This window comes from Cynocephalus volans, chromosome X (assembly GCF_027409185.1).
Source record: "Cynocephalus volans isolate mCynVol1 chromosome X, mCynVol1.pri, whole genome shotgun sequence".
NCBI lineage: Eukaryota > Metazoa > Chordata > Mammalia > Dermoptera > Cynocephalidae > Cynocephalus > Cynocephalus volans.
In genome coordinates, this window is record NC_084478.1 from 104,872,009 (window position 1) to 104,885,885 (window position 13,877).

General features: G+C 34.2%; 1 protein-coding gene across 2 annotated transcripts in view; it reads left to right on the forward strand.

Moving 5' to 3' along the window:
* Positions 1-13,877, forward strand: part of DIAPH2 (diaphanous related formin 2) — an 834,932-nt gene that overhangs the window by 81,753 nt on the left and 739,302 nt on the right. Inside the window, exon 5 of one of the 2 annotated variants that reach the window (XM_063083053.1) lies at positions 2,732-2,752. The exons of the other annotated variant lie outside the window; for it this stretch is intronic. Within the exon in view, the coding sequence (XP_062939123.1) occupies positions 2,732-2,752 (21 nt within the window). The remainder of the gene's footprint in view (positions 1-2,731; positions 2,753-13,877) is intronic. 2 annotated transcript variants of the gene reach the window in all.

Below are 13,877 nucleotides of genomic sequence, written 5' to 3' on the forward strand. Positions count from 1 at the left end.
TTAGGAAATGCAGGGTGTTCATTCAGTGTTATTTTTCAAATACCTAAAGGCAAATACTCTAGTAAATCTATATAACTGAATCTGAGTGCAAAGTACAGATAATAATATATGAATAATCGTGGTGGTTTTAATGATAAGATTTTGTTAGTGTCTCTGGCTCACTTGTTGTTGTTTGTGTAAGAGGGACTGAATATAATGAAGATTTTATGAAGCTCTTATTCCTTGACCTTTTGATTATTACTCGATCTCTATGTGTAACTTATTTTCATTTATTCTCATTTTGTTCCTTCTTCAAGTGACCAAAGAAATGCACACTTTAAGTTATATACTTATTTTTCAGATGAAAATAGAAAAATTTGGGTAAATGTTAGATGATCTCACTTGAGTTGCTTTATTCAAAAGATGGAAGTGTGAGAATTAGTTAAATTTAAACATAAATTGTACATTTTCTCCTTTAACACCTCCGTTAGTCATTTTGTATGGGATCTAAAACCAAACCAAATGTGAGCTCAATAAGAAATGTCCATCATAATCTTGTGATTGTGGTAAGGACATTAAAGTAAGAGGAAGGTATACACAGATTGTGGTCAAACAAGAGCCTTTTGTTGTGTAACTAACTTTGCTAAAATTAGCATGGAATAAGAGACTATAAAGGAAATCACAAGATAATGATGAAAACTATTGCTTAGATTTTTCTTCTTTATTTAAAGTCCCATAATAGAGAATGTTAAGTTGTATGAATGTTCAAGGAAAAAGTAACTTGAGTAACTCTGTCAGTGATGATGAACTTCAATGGAGGGCTGGAAAAGAACCTCCTCTCTGCATTTTATCTCCCCTGGTCATTGTAGGAAGTGTGGTTATGGACCTGACCCAGTGTAATTGGCACATGTAGATAATTTGGCCACAAATAACCTTAAAACAGCAGAAATGGAAAACTAAGCATGAAAATATGTAAAATTATATATTTGAGGACATATCATTGATATCATTGATTTTAAAAAATCATTGATTTTAAAAAATCGCAATAGGAAACAATTTAAAATAGTGATATCAACTACATCTACTGATTTGTTAGACTGACCTGTATAACAAATAGTTAAAAGTTGCAGTATATCTATGTGTGTGTGTGTGTATACATGTATTATGGTTTTCCTTTGCCATTATCAGATACTTTTTCCTCAGGTCTTTTCCACGTATGGTCTGGATATGATGGAACAGTTAAACCCAGACATGACCAAACTAGTTTTTCTTAACTTCCCTTGGCTAATCAATTTAATCTATTGCTGTATGTGCTTTAGCTAAATGCAGTCATTTTGCAATTCAAACGAATCATCAAATGGGACATACTCTGGTGGTTTCACTGAGTATAGACCCGCCTTAATTTTTAAGACAGGCTCACATTCTTTTTTTAGTCTCATGTCTGTGCTAAGTAAACAAGGGACAAATACCACCTCTGTCTTTTTGGTGGGAGGAAATAATTTAGGTCAGTAGCATATCTTTCAATTTAGAAGATGTTAATGGCACCAAAGAGGTTTTTATTCAAGTAAATAATCACTGCCTGTAAATACTCTGTCGAATGAATATTTAAGAAAGCTGCTTCTCTATTTGGAGATTCATGGATTCCTCTGAAATAACTTGGAATCTCTCATTATCTTTTTATATCTTGTGATATCATGTTCAACGTAGGATTCTTACTGGGGTTTCAGTTAAATTTGATTTTTATTTTTAAAGCGGTAGCTGAAAAATAGAACATATTTTGATAATAACTGCTATCAGATTAATGGTTTTAGATTGTGGAATAGCTCTTTTTTGGACACTGCTTGCTATTCGTGTATGGGAATCTGATAACGATGATTTGATTTATTTTGGGATTTGGCATAAAATTATGTTTAAGACTATGAGTTTACTTCTTGCTTTCTTAAAAACAATTCTGCCTCTCAGAAATTCTCTTATCTCTTATCCATTAGGAAAGTTCAAGGAGTTGCAATTTTTGAACTGTTTACTCTTTATGAATATGTGCTTTTAGGTCTAAACTGCTTCTTTGTCTTCACATTATATAGAAAACTCTGATCTTATAACAGAAATACTAGGGTGACCTAGAAAACTAGAGTAATAAATAATCTATCTTCTTTGTAATTTTCAAGTATAATATAAAACAATATTATAGACCGTAAATTCATAATGATGAAAAACATTCATTTTCAACCTGAAGTTCACTTCTGAGCTTAATACCTGACTTTAAATGCATCGTATAAGATATATTCTAAAATACCTTATTTCTACCTTAATAGTATGCTTTCCATAAGAGGAAAAGAAAAAAAAACAATATTTGGAAAAAACTCAATTTTCTATTGGTAATTTTTTTCAGGGGCTGTGAGCTAGTAAAATATCTGATGCCTGATTACACTTAATCTCACACTACTTGATATTTAGATTGCACTATATGAAAAACCCATTACTGTACATTTAAAAAAATCCTCAAATAATAATTATCCTTTATTTGGGGATCCTTATTCTGTAGTATTTACACATTTTTGAAATATGGTGGAAATTAATATTGATATATTTGTTTTAGCCTGTAGATCTAAAGTATTAAAAGTATAAATAGGGTTAGCTATTTACTAATTTACTAAACACTTAACTTCTATGAAAAGCTTCTGATTACTAATATTGTTGATGTTTTTTTTTTTTTTTTTACACCATAACCACTCTTCGCGACCACTGCATGCAGATAGTTGGAAGTAAAGTTACGGTAAGTACAAAAGATGTGTTTTAACCTTAGATATCAATTTGTGCTTTGGGGAATTGTGATTTTTGCTTGTAGTATTTTCTATGTTTGGTTCTTCTTCTCGTGTATATTTTGCCAAAGCAGTGAGACTAATATTAAGATTAGGTGATTAGAATTTAGTTCTGGTAAGTATTTTTCTTGTGGTTTGGGGAAATGTATTAGAACTAGAATATGCTTGTATATTTTGTCTTAGATGTTTTTACTTTTTTTTTTTTCCTGAATTATGCTGGAGTCTGTCTTTATGGTTCTGATGAAATTGTATGCTTTACCTCAATTTCTCAGGATGGCAGAGAGAGATTCTTAAAATGTTTGTTTTTGCTAACAGGAATTCTTTTTAAGATATCTCACTTTGATTTTAGTATCACTAAGCACATAGTGTAATGACAACAGTCCTTGCCGTGCAGTCAGGCAGCCTGGGTGATTGTCTTTGTTGGGTGCTACTAATCGGCTCTGCGACTTTGTGCAAGTCAAATAATTTCTCAGGGGTTCAATTATTAAATGGATAAATTTAAGTGATTGGCTTAAATTATTATTTAAGGCTCTTTCCGTTGCTGTTATTTAAAGGTTTTATATTCAAGGAACTGTATTTCAGTGCTTATAATTACATGATACAGTATTATATAACATGCCAAAAGTGGCTTGTATTGTGATTGAGAGCTATTTGTAATTATGTTGCCTTCGTGAGTAAACATTCTTTATTTAGAAAACAGGGTAGGAAACATTTTTAACATCATTGAGTACCGATGTATCTAGAATAGTGAATGTATTTAATATTTGTTTTGCTTTTAAAAATTGATTTCTTTCTTTCTTTCTTTTTTAATTCATGTGATATCTAGGGGGAAAAAGCTTTCAACCTTTCAGGGTAATCTCAAAAATAAGCAAATATTCATTTAGTGCTTATGTGCCAAGAACTGTGCTAGGTGAGCTGATGACTGGAAAACAAGAAAGAGATAAGAACTTGTAGTTGATATATGTTAAAATAATCAAACCTTAAATTGTGCATGCTGACTATAAGTGTGATAGGAATTCATAAGTAGGAGAGAGAAGTGGAGTTGAAGTAATCAAAGGCCATGTAAATTTCTGGGCTTAAGCTGGACTTTCAGAGATAGTTATGATGGCTGGGGATTGACTAGGGAGAAGAGACTATGGAGAAGTTATGAGGTTCTGGAAGTAATATTAAACATAAAGGCCTGGAGAGAGAACCAAACTCTGTGTAGGGGGTTGGAGAAGCGGGAAGTAAGAGATGAGGTTGACTTTGTTGGAACAAAGAATGTATTTTGGAAAGATAAAATAATCAAGTTGAAAGAGGGTCTTGAAGTCCAGGCAGAAGATTAGACATTAGTTTGAGCAAGGAAGTGACACGATGAAAGCAGTGTTTAAGAAAAATAAGGTTGATAGGCTGGATTAGGCTAATTGTTCTCAACTAGAAAGTGCATCAAAATGCAAATCCTCACCCCCACCCCCCCAGGATTGTGATTTACTAGGTTTGGTACTTGACCAAGAAATTTGCATTTTTAACGAGCACTACAAGGAAATTCTGTTAAGGTAGTCTGAGGAGCACACTTTGAGAAGTACTGGATTAGGATAGAGAAGACTTGTTTGGGAAGCTACCTAGAAGACTTGAGTGAGTCTGTGAGGACCTATATTAAACTGGGGGCTAGGTGTAGGAAGGGTGGGGTTAAATAAGGGAGTTTGAGGAGATAAAGGGATCTTAAGCTTATTTTAATATGGACTGAAGCCAGTATTTCTAGCCTTGACACCGTAACAAACCAATGGACTATGCCAGAAGCCAAGAAAATATTACACATTCTTCTACATCCAATCAGTTATTAAATTCTGTTGATTATTTCTCCTAAGTAACTCTTAATTCTTTCCCCTAATTACCTAAACTGTTACTTCCTTAGTTCAAACTCATCATTTAACGCAACTGTGATAGCAGTAGCCTCCTAAACAGTCTCCTTGTCTTCAGTCTCTCAACCCATCCATGCATGTTCTACACTGTTACCAGAGATCATGCTACAGTAATCCCCCTTTATCTGTGGTTTCACTTTCTGCAGTTTTAGTTACCTCTGGTTCAGTACAATAAGGTATTTTAAGAGACAGAGCATATTTGCATAACTTTTATTACCTTATACTGTTATAATTGTTCTATTTTATTATTAATTATTGTTAATTTCTTACTGTCCTTAATTTATAAATTAAACTTTTATCATAGGTACATATGTATAGGCAAAAATGTAGTATACATAGGGTTCAGTACTATCTGCGGTTTCAGGCATCCACTGGGACTCTTGGAACTATCCCTGCAGACCAGAGGGGACTAGTGTATTTCCCTCCTCAAAATCTTCAAATAGCTCTCTATTGCCCTTTGTGATCTCTCTCTGCATCCTTTTCCAATTTCATCTCCTGCTGTCCTTTCTTCATAAAGGAACACTTGGCAATTCCTTAACACCCTATTCTCTAATACCTCTAAATCAAGTATATTCTATTTCTTTGAGTTGGAATGCCCTTTTCTTCTTTAGTGTGTCTAGCAAGCTCCAAAATATCCATCAAGATTAAGCTTCATGTCAACTTAGGAGAAGCTATCCTAGGTAAGTCCTTCCTTTCCACAGCACCTTGTATATAGCTCTATTATAATATTTAACATATTATAATAAATCATTTATATGTTCTCTTCCCTCAATGAACACAGCTTCTGCCTGCCAGAAGGCAGAAGGTCTAATGGAGAAGACAGGTAAACAGAATAAAGATAGAGCTTGAAGATGCAAAGTAGTAGGCCAGCAAGCTATAAATGGTTCGTATATATGGTTCCCAGAGTATTTTGAAAGACAGTATAATGAGGTAGGTGTTATGATTGATCCACAATATAAAATATCTTGTACCCATTGTCTTATCTGTGACCTATTTCTCATATTTGAGTTTGCAAATCCTGCTGTGAAGGGAGGCAATTATGAGAGCACCTCAAAAAGTTCATGAAGAGATTCGTATTATCTTTCAATTCCATTTTTCCACTAACTTTTTAAAGTACCCTCATATATGGGAATCAGCCTCTAGAGGAAATGATGAGGGGTTAGTTCAACAGTTCAGGTAGGAGGGTTGCTTTAAGGAAGAAGATTGTTGTCTTTTACTGCTGCTATAGGGAGGAATGAGAAAACAATATATAAAATCACTAGTGAAAGCAGGTACAAAAGGATTTATGAGTCATTGTCTCCTTAATCTTCAAAAGATGGGAGGTGTTTGTTCATTGATAGAAAGAGCAGGTAGGAATTTCATAGAGGTGTTCCAGAGAGAAGAAATTCTAGAATAACCACTTTAAGTACTGTGGTTGCCTAGAGATTACATACATTGGTTAAAAAAATGAGTGATATAAAAGCCAGATTGAAATTGGAAAGATGGAGTATGTAATGAACTAGATCTGCATGGCCCTGTTTTTTCTTTATCTGTTTGATGTTAATTAGGATCAGAAGTGGAGACATTTGAGGACCTCCTGAGTTTGCACTACCATCAGCCTTATTTTTCACTATTCTTCTTTATAAATTTTACTTTAAAAATCAGCCTAGAAAACTGCCTGTTTTCTGAATGTAATCACCCCCTCAGCCTAAGGCAATATTGCTTCTGACTTGGCTCATTGGATTTTTTTTGTATAGATTTTTTTCCTTCCTTTGTCAACGTTCTGCCAGTCAACGTTCTTCTATGGAGCCTATCTTGATCCTGATTCCCACCCCCACACCCCTATTTCCACCTAGTAATTTTTCTGAATTCCTATAGCACCTTATTTTTAACTCTCTTATGGAATCACTCTCTCCTTTATGTTATAGTTCTTATTACATTATATATTCCTTAAGGGCTTCTTTTATAATACTCCTATTTTACTTTATACTAATTTATATCCTTGAATAATACTCTCTATCATCCTATGGATCTGTCTTTTTATTGTCTACAGTATAGACTCCATAAAGGAATGCCAATTTTAATAGAGGTCATAGGTTCAGAGGCAAACAGACCTGGGTTCGGATTCTGAATCTGGTACATACTGTCTGTGTGATCTTGGGTAATATACTTTGCCTTTCTCCCTATTGATAAAATAAAGATAACAATACTAAATTCAGGATAGTTTTCAAGTGTATTGTTTATATCGAATATGTTTAACATATAAAGAGCCTTGCCAATAGTAGGTTCGAATTACATTTTTGTTAAATGTATTGAGATCTACGAAATGCTTGGTATGAAACACATAAAACATAGACTACCCGGTAAAATGAGATAAGACTGAGCTGTCTTTTTTTTTTTTTTTGGTACGTATTCAAGATGTGTGCTGTTTGAAGATTTAGAGGGAGAAATAAGATTTGTTCTGGGTCAAGAATGGTGGGATGTATTCAGCTGGATGTTGGAAGGCAAATGCTTTGCCTTTTTATTGGAAGCTATGTGTTATGTGGTGTGGATTATTGCTGGGTTTGAGAAAAAAATTAAAAAATTCATCTGTGGTCTCAAGTTAATACTGACAAGGTTATTTTAAAGATTTAATAAAATAGTTGAGGATTTGGTATCGATAGTGTCTATGAAGGAAAATGATAAAATTTCTTCCTGTAGATATCTGAAAATAGCAAAGAAAATTTGGAGTAGGGTTGGGTAGAGATAGAGTAGGGTAGAGATAGAAAGAACTGAATAACTTTTTCAATGAATTCTAGTTCTAAATTAGTCTTGTAGAACTTTGTGAACCAAAATAAATTGTTTTTATTATTTAGAAACACATTGCATAAAACAGATTTATAAAACAGCTAAAATGATTGATTTGGTTTCATTGCAAGCCGGGAATAATTTATCCATAGTTGGAAAAATAAGCATTCTTCTGTGAAAAATGAAAGAATTGACATCATTATATATGACAACTGGAATATAAAATTATGGTGACCAGACCTTACAATGTTCAGTATAAGGTAATTTATTAACAAAAATAGTTGAGTGCCTAGGACAGCAGCAGGGGCTTTTTGGGAGAGTGTTTGTGCATCAGAAAGACCTGAGTTTGTATCTCTAGTTTGCCACTCATTCATTCCCTGTGACATCATAAACCTCTCTAGACACAGTTTCATTTCTTTTTGAACAAAAAGCTATTGGGTACCTATTATGTGCCAGCACGGTGCTTAGAATGATGAACCACACAGATGAAGTCCTCATGGAGCTTACATTCTAGTTGGGGAAACAGACACTAAGGCACATTTCAAATATAAAGGCAGGTAGTGGTAAATGATATGAAGAAAAAAAAAAAAACAAGATGAGAAAGCAGAGAATGATCAGGGCTGTGCTATTTTAGATAGGTAAGCTCTTTGAACAAATGACATTTGAACAGAGACCTGAATGAAAATGGGAAGAATCATGCAAATATTGAGGGAACAATTTTATAGGCAGAGAGAACATCAAGTGCAAAGGCTTTGATGCAGGAGTATGCTTGGAGTTTGAAGAATAGCACAGAGGCCACTGTGGACAGAGTGGGGTGAACAAGGGAAAAGATGGAGGTATTTAATAACCAACCCCAAGAGCTAGTTAACATGACTAAACACATATGTTAAGCATAATCAGTAGGTCATAAATTTAGAAAGGTAGGTTGAGGTAATTTTAAGGAGAGATACGCTGAGGAGTTACTTTAATAGTCAGTGAAGAGCTCTGGAAGGTTTTGAGCCATGGAATGACAAAATCCGAGGTGTATTTGGGGAAGATTAATGTAGCAGTGGAAATTGGAGAGGTTGGAGACGCAGGGAGATCAAGCTGGGGCTTGTTGCAGTAGTTAGAAAGACCCTGAACTGGAGTACGGTTAGTGGGAACTAAGTGGAGGGTGTGGATGAGAGAGAGATGGTGGAAATAGAATATATCAGCCTCAGCAAATAATTAAAAAAAAAAAAAAAGCAGAGGAGATGAGTGAATCAATAAGGACTGAAATTTCAAGCATGGGTAAGTAAAATGACTTGAGCATTTGTAGAGAAGTCAGGGTAAGACCAAATTTGGAGTAACTTTCAGTCAGACATGTTAATCAAGGAGAAATTACTAAAATCACAAAAGAAGAAATAAAATGCAAGAACATTTCTTTAGGTCCTGTACCATTAACAGTGATTTGGTTCTCTGTTTCAAACTACTACTTTTACAATTTGGAATATACTCTCGGCACATTGCTGCTGAGAATATGTTGGTTATCATTGTAATAACCTTTGCCAGTTTATAAACTGAAGCCTGAATATCTTTACTAGGTAATGAAGGCCATGTTTATAGCCAGGTGACTCAGTGGACCTGGATAGAGAAAAGCTAATCATTTTGGTGGCCTGTAGTATTGTTTACCAGATAAGCCATTTTACATAATTACGAGGTCACATTTGTAACTTTTGCAATGTTTCTAAATAATCTCAGTCAAAAGGACAACCCCATCATAGTGAAGGTTGGGTACAAATGTATGCTTCTTTGCCCTAATTGAGATGTGGGAATTGTAGGCACTAATTGGATGACTATTGTAGAACCTTTTTCTCGAAACAGAGCCAAATGAATGTTCTCCTGAGCTGGTGAAGAAGGTAATACTGGAGTAAGTTCCTGTTAGAAGGATAAACTTATGGCCAAGCCCAAAGTAATAAATTCAAAATGTTATTGATGTGTTCTTTACTATAAGCCACCTAGTAATAGTAATATCCATAAAATACCACAAAGCATGGCAGTATGTATTTGTGAGCTGTTAAGCTGCTATTGCATTATTAAATTGAAGTTTTATTAGTTTATTAGTAAAATAGTATCTTAATGATTACCTCATGTAATGTTATACTTGTGTCAGGCCAATTATTTGAATATATCCTGTGAGGAAAAAAACAGATTAAATCTTTTTTTGCCATTGTTTTTCTTTTTATAATTGTGTAGTCCAGAAGGGGGAGACAAAACATTGATTATTGGAGTTTGAAGTAGCTGCTTCATGATGATCAAACATCACTGTCCTGCACTTGCACTCCAATTTGATTGTTTTTTTTCTTATGTATTTGGAAATCGTAGGATAGTTGCTACTGTAAAATATTTAGTTTTATGGTGGTGACAATTTTGTTAAAAATCTAAATTCAATCAGAATAAAAATAATGCCTTTATTTTTAACTAGTATATATATACTTTAGTAGAAAAACTTATTTGGTAATCAGATGAAAATAAGACCTGAGACTATTTAATGATGGTATATTATAAGTGATCTTTTAAGAATAGCACAAACACTATTAAAGTACCAATTTCAGTCGTTTCTAATTTCACATTCATTATGTGCAGTGAGGAGCTACTTTCCCATTTCCTAATTTTTTAACACTGTAAGCTAACTTAGGTATTATACTTGTTTTGGATAGAAGTATCTGCATATCTTTTGAAAGGTTTTATTATTTAAATCTCCATTCATTTTTAGAACAATTTCTTATCTGTGTCTTCCTTTTCAGTGCATTGCCATAAAATTACGTTATCTGATCAAGGCAGATTAAATTCATTTTTTAAGGAATACTAAAATAATGTAGATGATGAAATATTAAAAAAGTCATTTTACCTTGGGCATTTGGAAATGTCTAAAAGACAGCATGAATATTGGCATTATGTTTAGACATATATTTTATAAATTGATTGTATTAAGACTTATGAGTATGGGGTAGTGAGGTTTTATAATACATCCTGATACTGGAAATAAAAAGATGTACATTTCATGTAGGATTCTGCATTGCAAGTTCATTAGCCGTGTACTTTGGTTGTAATCATATTAAAAATTTCTATTGAGGATGTTTATCTGTATATGCAATCAGGTAGAATCTGATGCTTGATATAAGACACTTAAAACTAGTATAGTTATTATTTCATATTGGATTGGTTTATTTTACTTTTCAACTGTGGCAAAAATTTTGACTGGATATATAGCATGAGGTAATTATATGATAAGTGTTTTTTGGTGTTTGTTTTTGTTGTTACGTAATATAATCTCTACATTGTGCATCCTCTGAAAGCTCTGTAAAATTTGGTGTTGCCATTATAAAACTTATGGTGGCATGACGCAGGGATTTTTCTTATGAGGCAATGCTTTCTTGATCCGTGTAGCCTTGTCAGCAGGAGAAAAAGGGGAAACCGATTATGATCAATATTAAAAAGTTACCTTAATTTACTGTATATCAAATTTTGGCCTTTTTCTCACATATATGATTCCATTTCCCATTTTAGTTAATCAAGTTTTTTAAAGGTCTGTTTATCTGTTAGGAAAGGACTGTTTGGTTGAGCCAATATTAGCTCCTTTGAATGGGATAAGGGCAGAATAGGATCATCTTAAAAATGCCCCCTTAGATTTATAAAGTGCTTTATAGTGTTTAAAGCCCTTTCACATATTTTCTTATGTGAGCTACATATTATATGTTATATGTATTTCTCTAAGTTTGTGCATCAATTTTAAAGGAAGACATTGCCTCCATCCCCAAATTCCTGGAGACTGGTTAGAGTCTGGCCTAGGCCCATAGAGTTTTTCGGGCAGATAGCTATGCGTACAATCTTTTGTGGAGTCTATACTGGCCAAGGTATTTCCTGTCAGTGGTCAAGTTATGAATACAACTTGAATAAGTATCTAGTTTATATGCATGTATGAAATGATTTGTGGGTCTGTATCTCTGAATAATAGTCACATAACTAGTGACTTTTAGAGTAATTTTTTTACTGTGGTCACCATAATTCAGATACTATGATTACTTCATTAACTGCATGTGCTGTTGTAGTTGCAACCACAGTTACATATCAATACAGTGTGGAAAACATAAATAAATTTTAACAGCATCAATCAAAGATAGTAAAAGCTTTCTGGATTCAGTATTTATGCTGAACTGTTTGTAAATTTTTACTAACCTATCATGTTTTCTTCAATGAACTTTTGATCTGAGGAGAAAATAATTGCTTGTGCAATGTAATTCTTGTGCTTTGATAACAGTAACTGCTTTGCACACTTTAGGTAAATTATTTATTTTTATTGATGATGATGCTTTTTTAGCAGAATGATTATACATTCAGAGAGCTGTTCTACAAAGTGTGATTGGCCTCTGTACACTAGATATAGTATGTATGTGTACATATGTCTCTCTGTATCTGTTTATCCATTTGTCTATGTGTCCTTCCAAAGGTTAATGAGCTTAAATAGGTTCCCTGTATATTAGAAAGCTGTGAAGTATAACAAGAGAACTGAAGCTCTTCCCCAAAATTATTTCCGATTTTTTAATTGTGTGGAGTGCTTTTGCTTGGAATGAGAAAAGGTGTATGGTATGGGCTGAATTGTGTCCCACCCAATTCACATATTGAAGCCCTAACACCCAGTACCTCAGAAAGTGAGGGTACTTGGAGATAGGGCCTTTAAAGGATTAAGTTAAAATGAGGCCGTAGGGTGGGCCCTAATCCAATCTGACCATTGTCCTGATAAGAAGAGGAGATTTGGATACACAGAGAGACAGCAGGGGTGTTTGTGCACACAAAGCACACGCAAGGAAGGCCACGTGAGGACATAGAAGATGGCCACCTGCGAGCCAAGGAGAGAGGCCTCAGAAGAAACCAAACTTGCTGTTGTTTAGGCCACCCAATCTGTGGTATTTGTTATGGCAGCCCTAGCTGACTAATATGGTATATAATATTCATTTTGTTCTATTTCACACTTAATAATAGCTAACCTTTAGAAGACACTAAGTGCCAGGAGCTGTGCTGAGCAGGCTCCATGTAGAAACTAATTCAATCCCATAACAATTATCATCCCCCGTTTTATAGATGAGGAAAGTGAGTCTTATAAAAGCAAGTGCATTATCATGGATTACACAGTAAATAAGTGAGAGAGCCAGAATTTGAATCCAGTCAGACTGACTTAAGAGCTTGACCTCTTAATGAATACCTAAGTAAGATTTGGTGAATTTTAGGCAGTTCTGGATAGTGATGAACATCACAAGCATGTATCCTCTCTAAAACTATTAATATTTGGTCCTTCGTCATGTGGTAATTGGCGATTCCTATTTTCTGCCAGCAGGAGAATGCTTACAGTCATACCTACAACAGAGAGAATGCTGCCTATGGAAAAGCTGCTATATAACAGAGAATTAGATACCTCTGTGCACATGTTGTTCTATGGGCCAAAATTGGCTGAACACACACGGTCTTTGTGTTTTCATAGCAGATGTTTGCAAAAGGTAGCATCAATGCAGATAAACAGAATATATTGAGCAACAAATGTGAGGAAAAAGATTCTGCTGCTTCATGAACCAAACGTAAATATTAGAAATAATTTCATTTTTAGCAGTGGCCTATAATTCTTTCTAAGCCATTTTCCCTTTGTTTAAAATAGATTAAACATTGTGCCTCTTCAAGTTTTATACCATCCATGTTCACTTTTCTTATGCACTCTTGCCTTTTATAATTAATTTCAATTAAACATTAGTCTTATTTAATTAATATTGTGTAATTAAAATACTTAAAAGCTCTCAGAGGGCAAGGACCATGTCTTAATACACCTTAGACATTTTTAAATACACTAGGCTATAATAGCAATGAAATAATTAAACATCCTTTTGTTTAATCTCTACATATTCACAACTTCTCTACACTAAGCTGTATAAAAACTAAAATCAGAAAGCTGTTGGTTATTTTATAATGCTTCCCAAAAACAGAAGTCCTCTTCCATTGGAAATGGCAATCCAGCATCTCAAAATCTTTTCTTTTCTCTTTTTTCCCCCCAAGAATAAAACTAAATTTCTCCTAGTGCAATTTAGGTTCCTTTCCTCTTGGTGAGTTTTCTGCTTCCACAGAAGAAGGTTGTTCGTTATCACCCATGTGATCTCTCCCAGGGTACTTGTAGGGTTAAGTGGCCCCTCAGCTGCTTCTTTTCCCACTTCCCTTAACTTTCTTATATAGTGCTGCCTTCTTTTTAATTGCTTTTGAACTACAGTTTGGGGCCTCAGAACTGTAAGTGCTCCTTGATAATACACCCAGTCTAAATGTTCTCTCATTCTCATTTTACTTGTGTGTGGGTGTGTGTGTGTATAGATCCTCAGTTTTAGTGGTGCCACTTCTATTGATGGTGATTGTGATT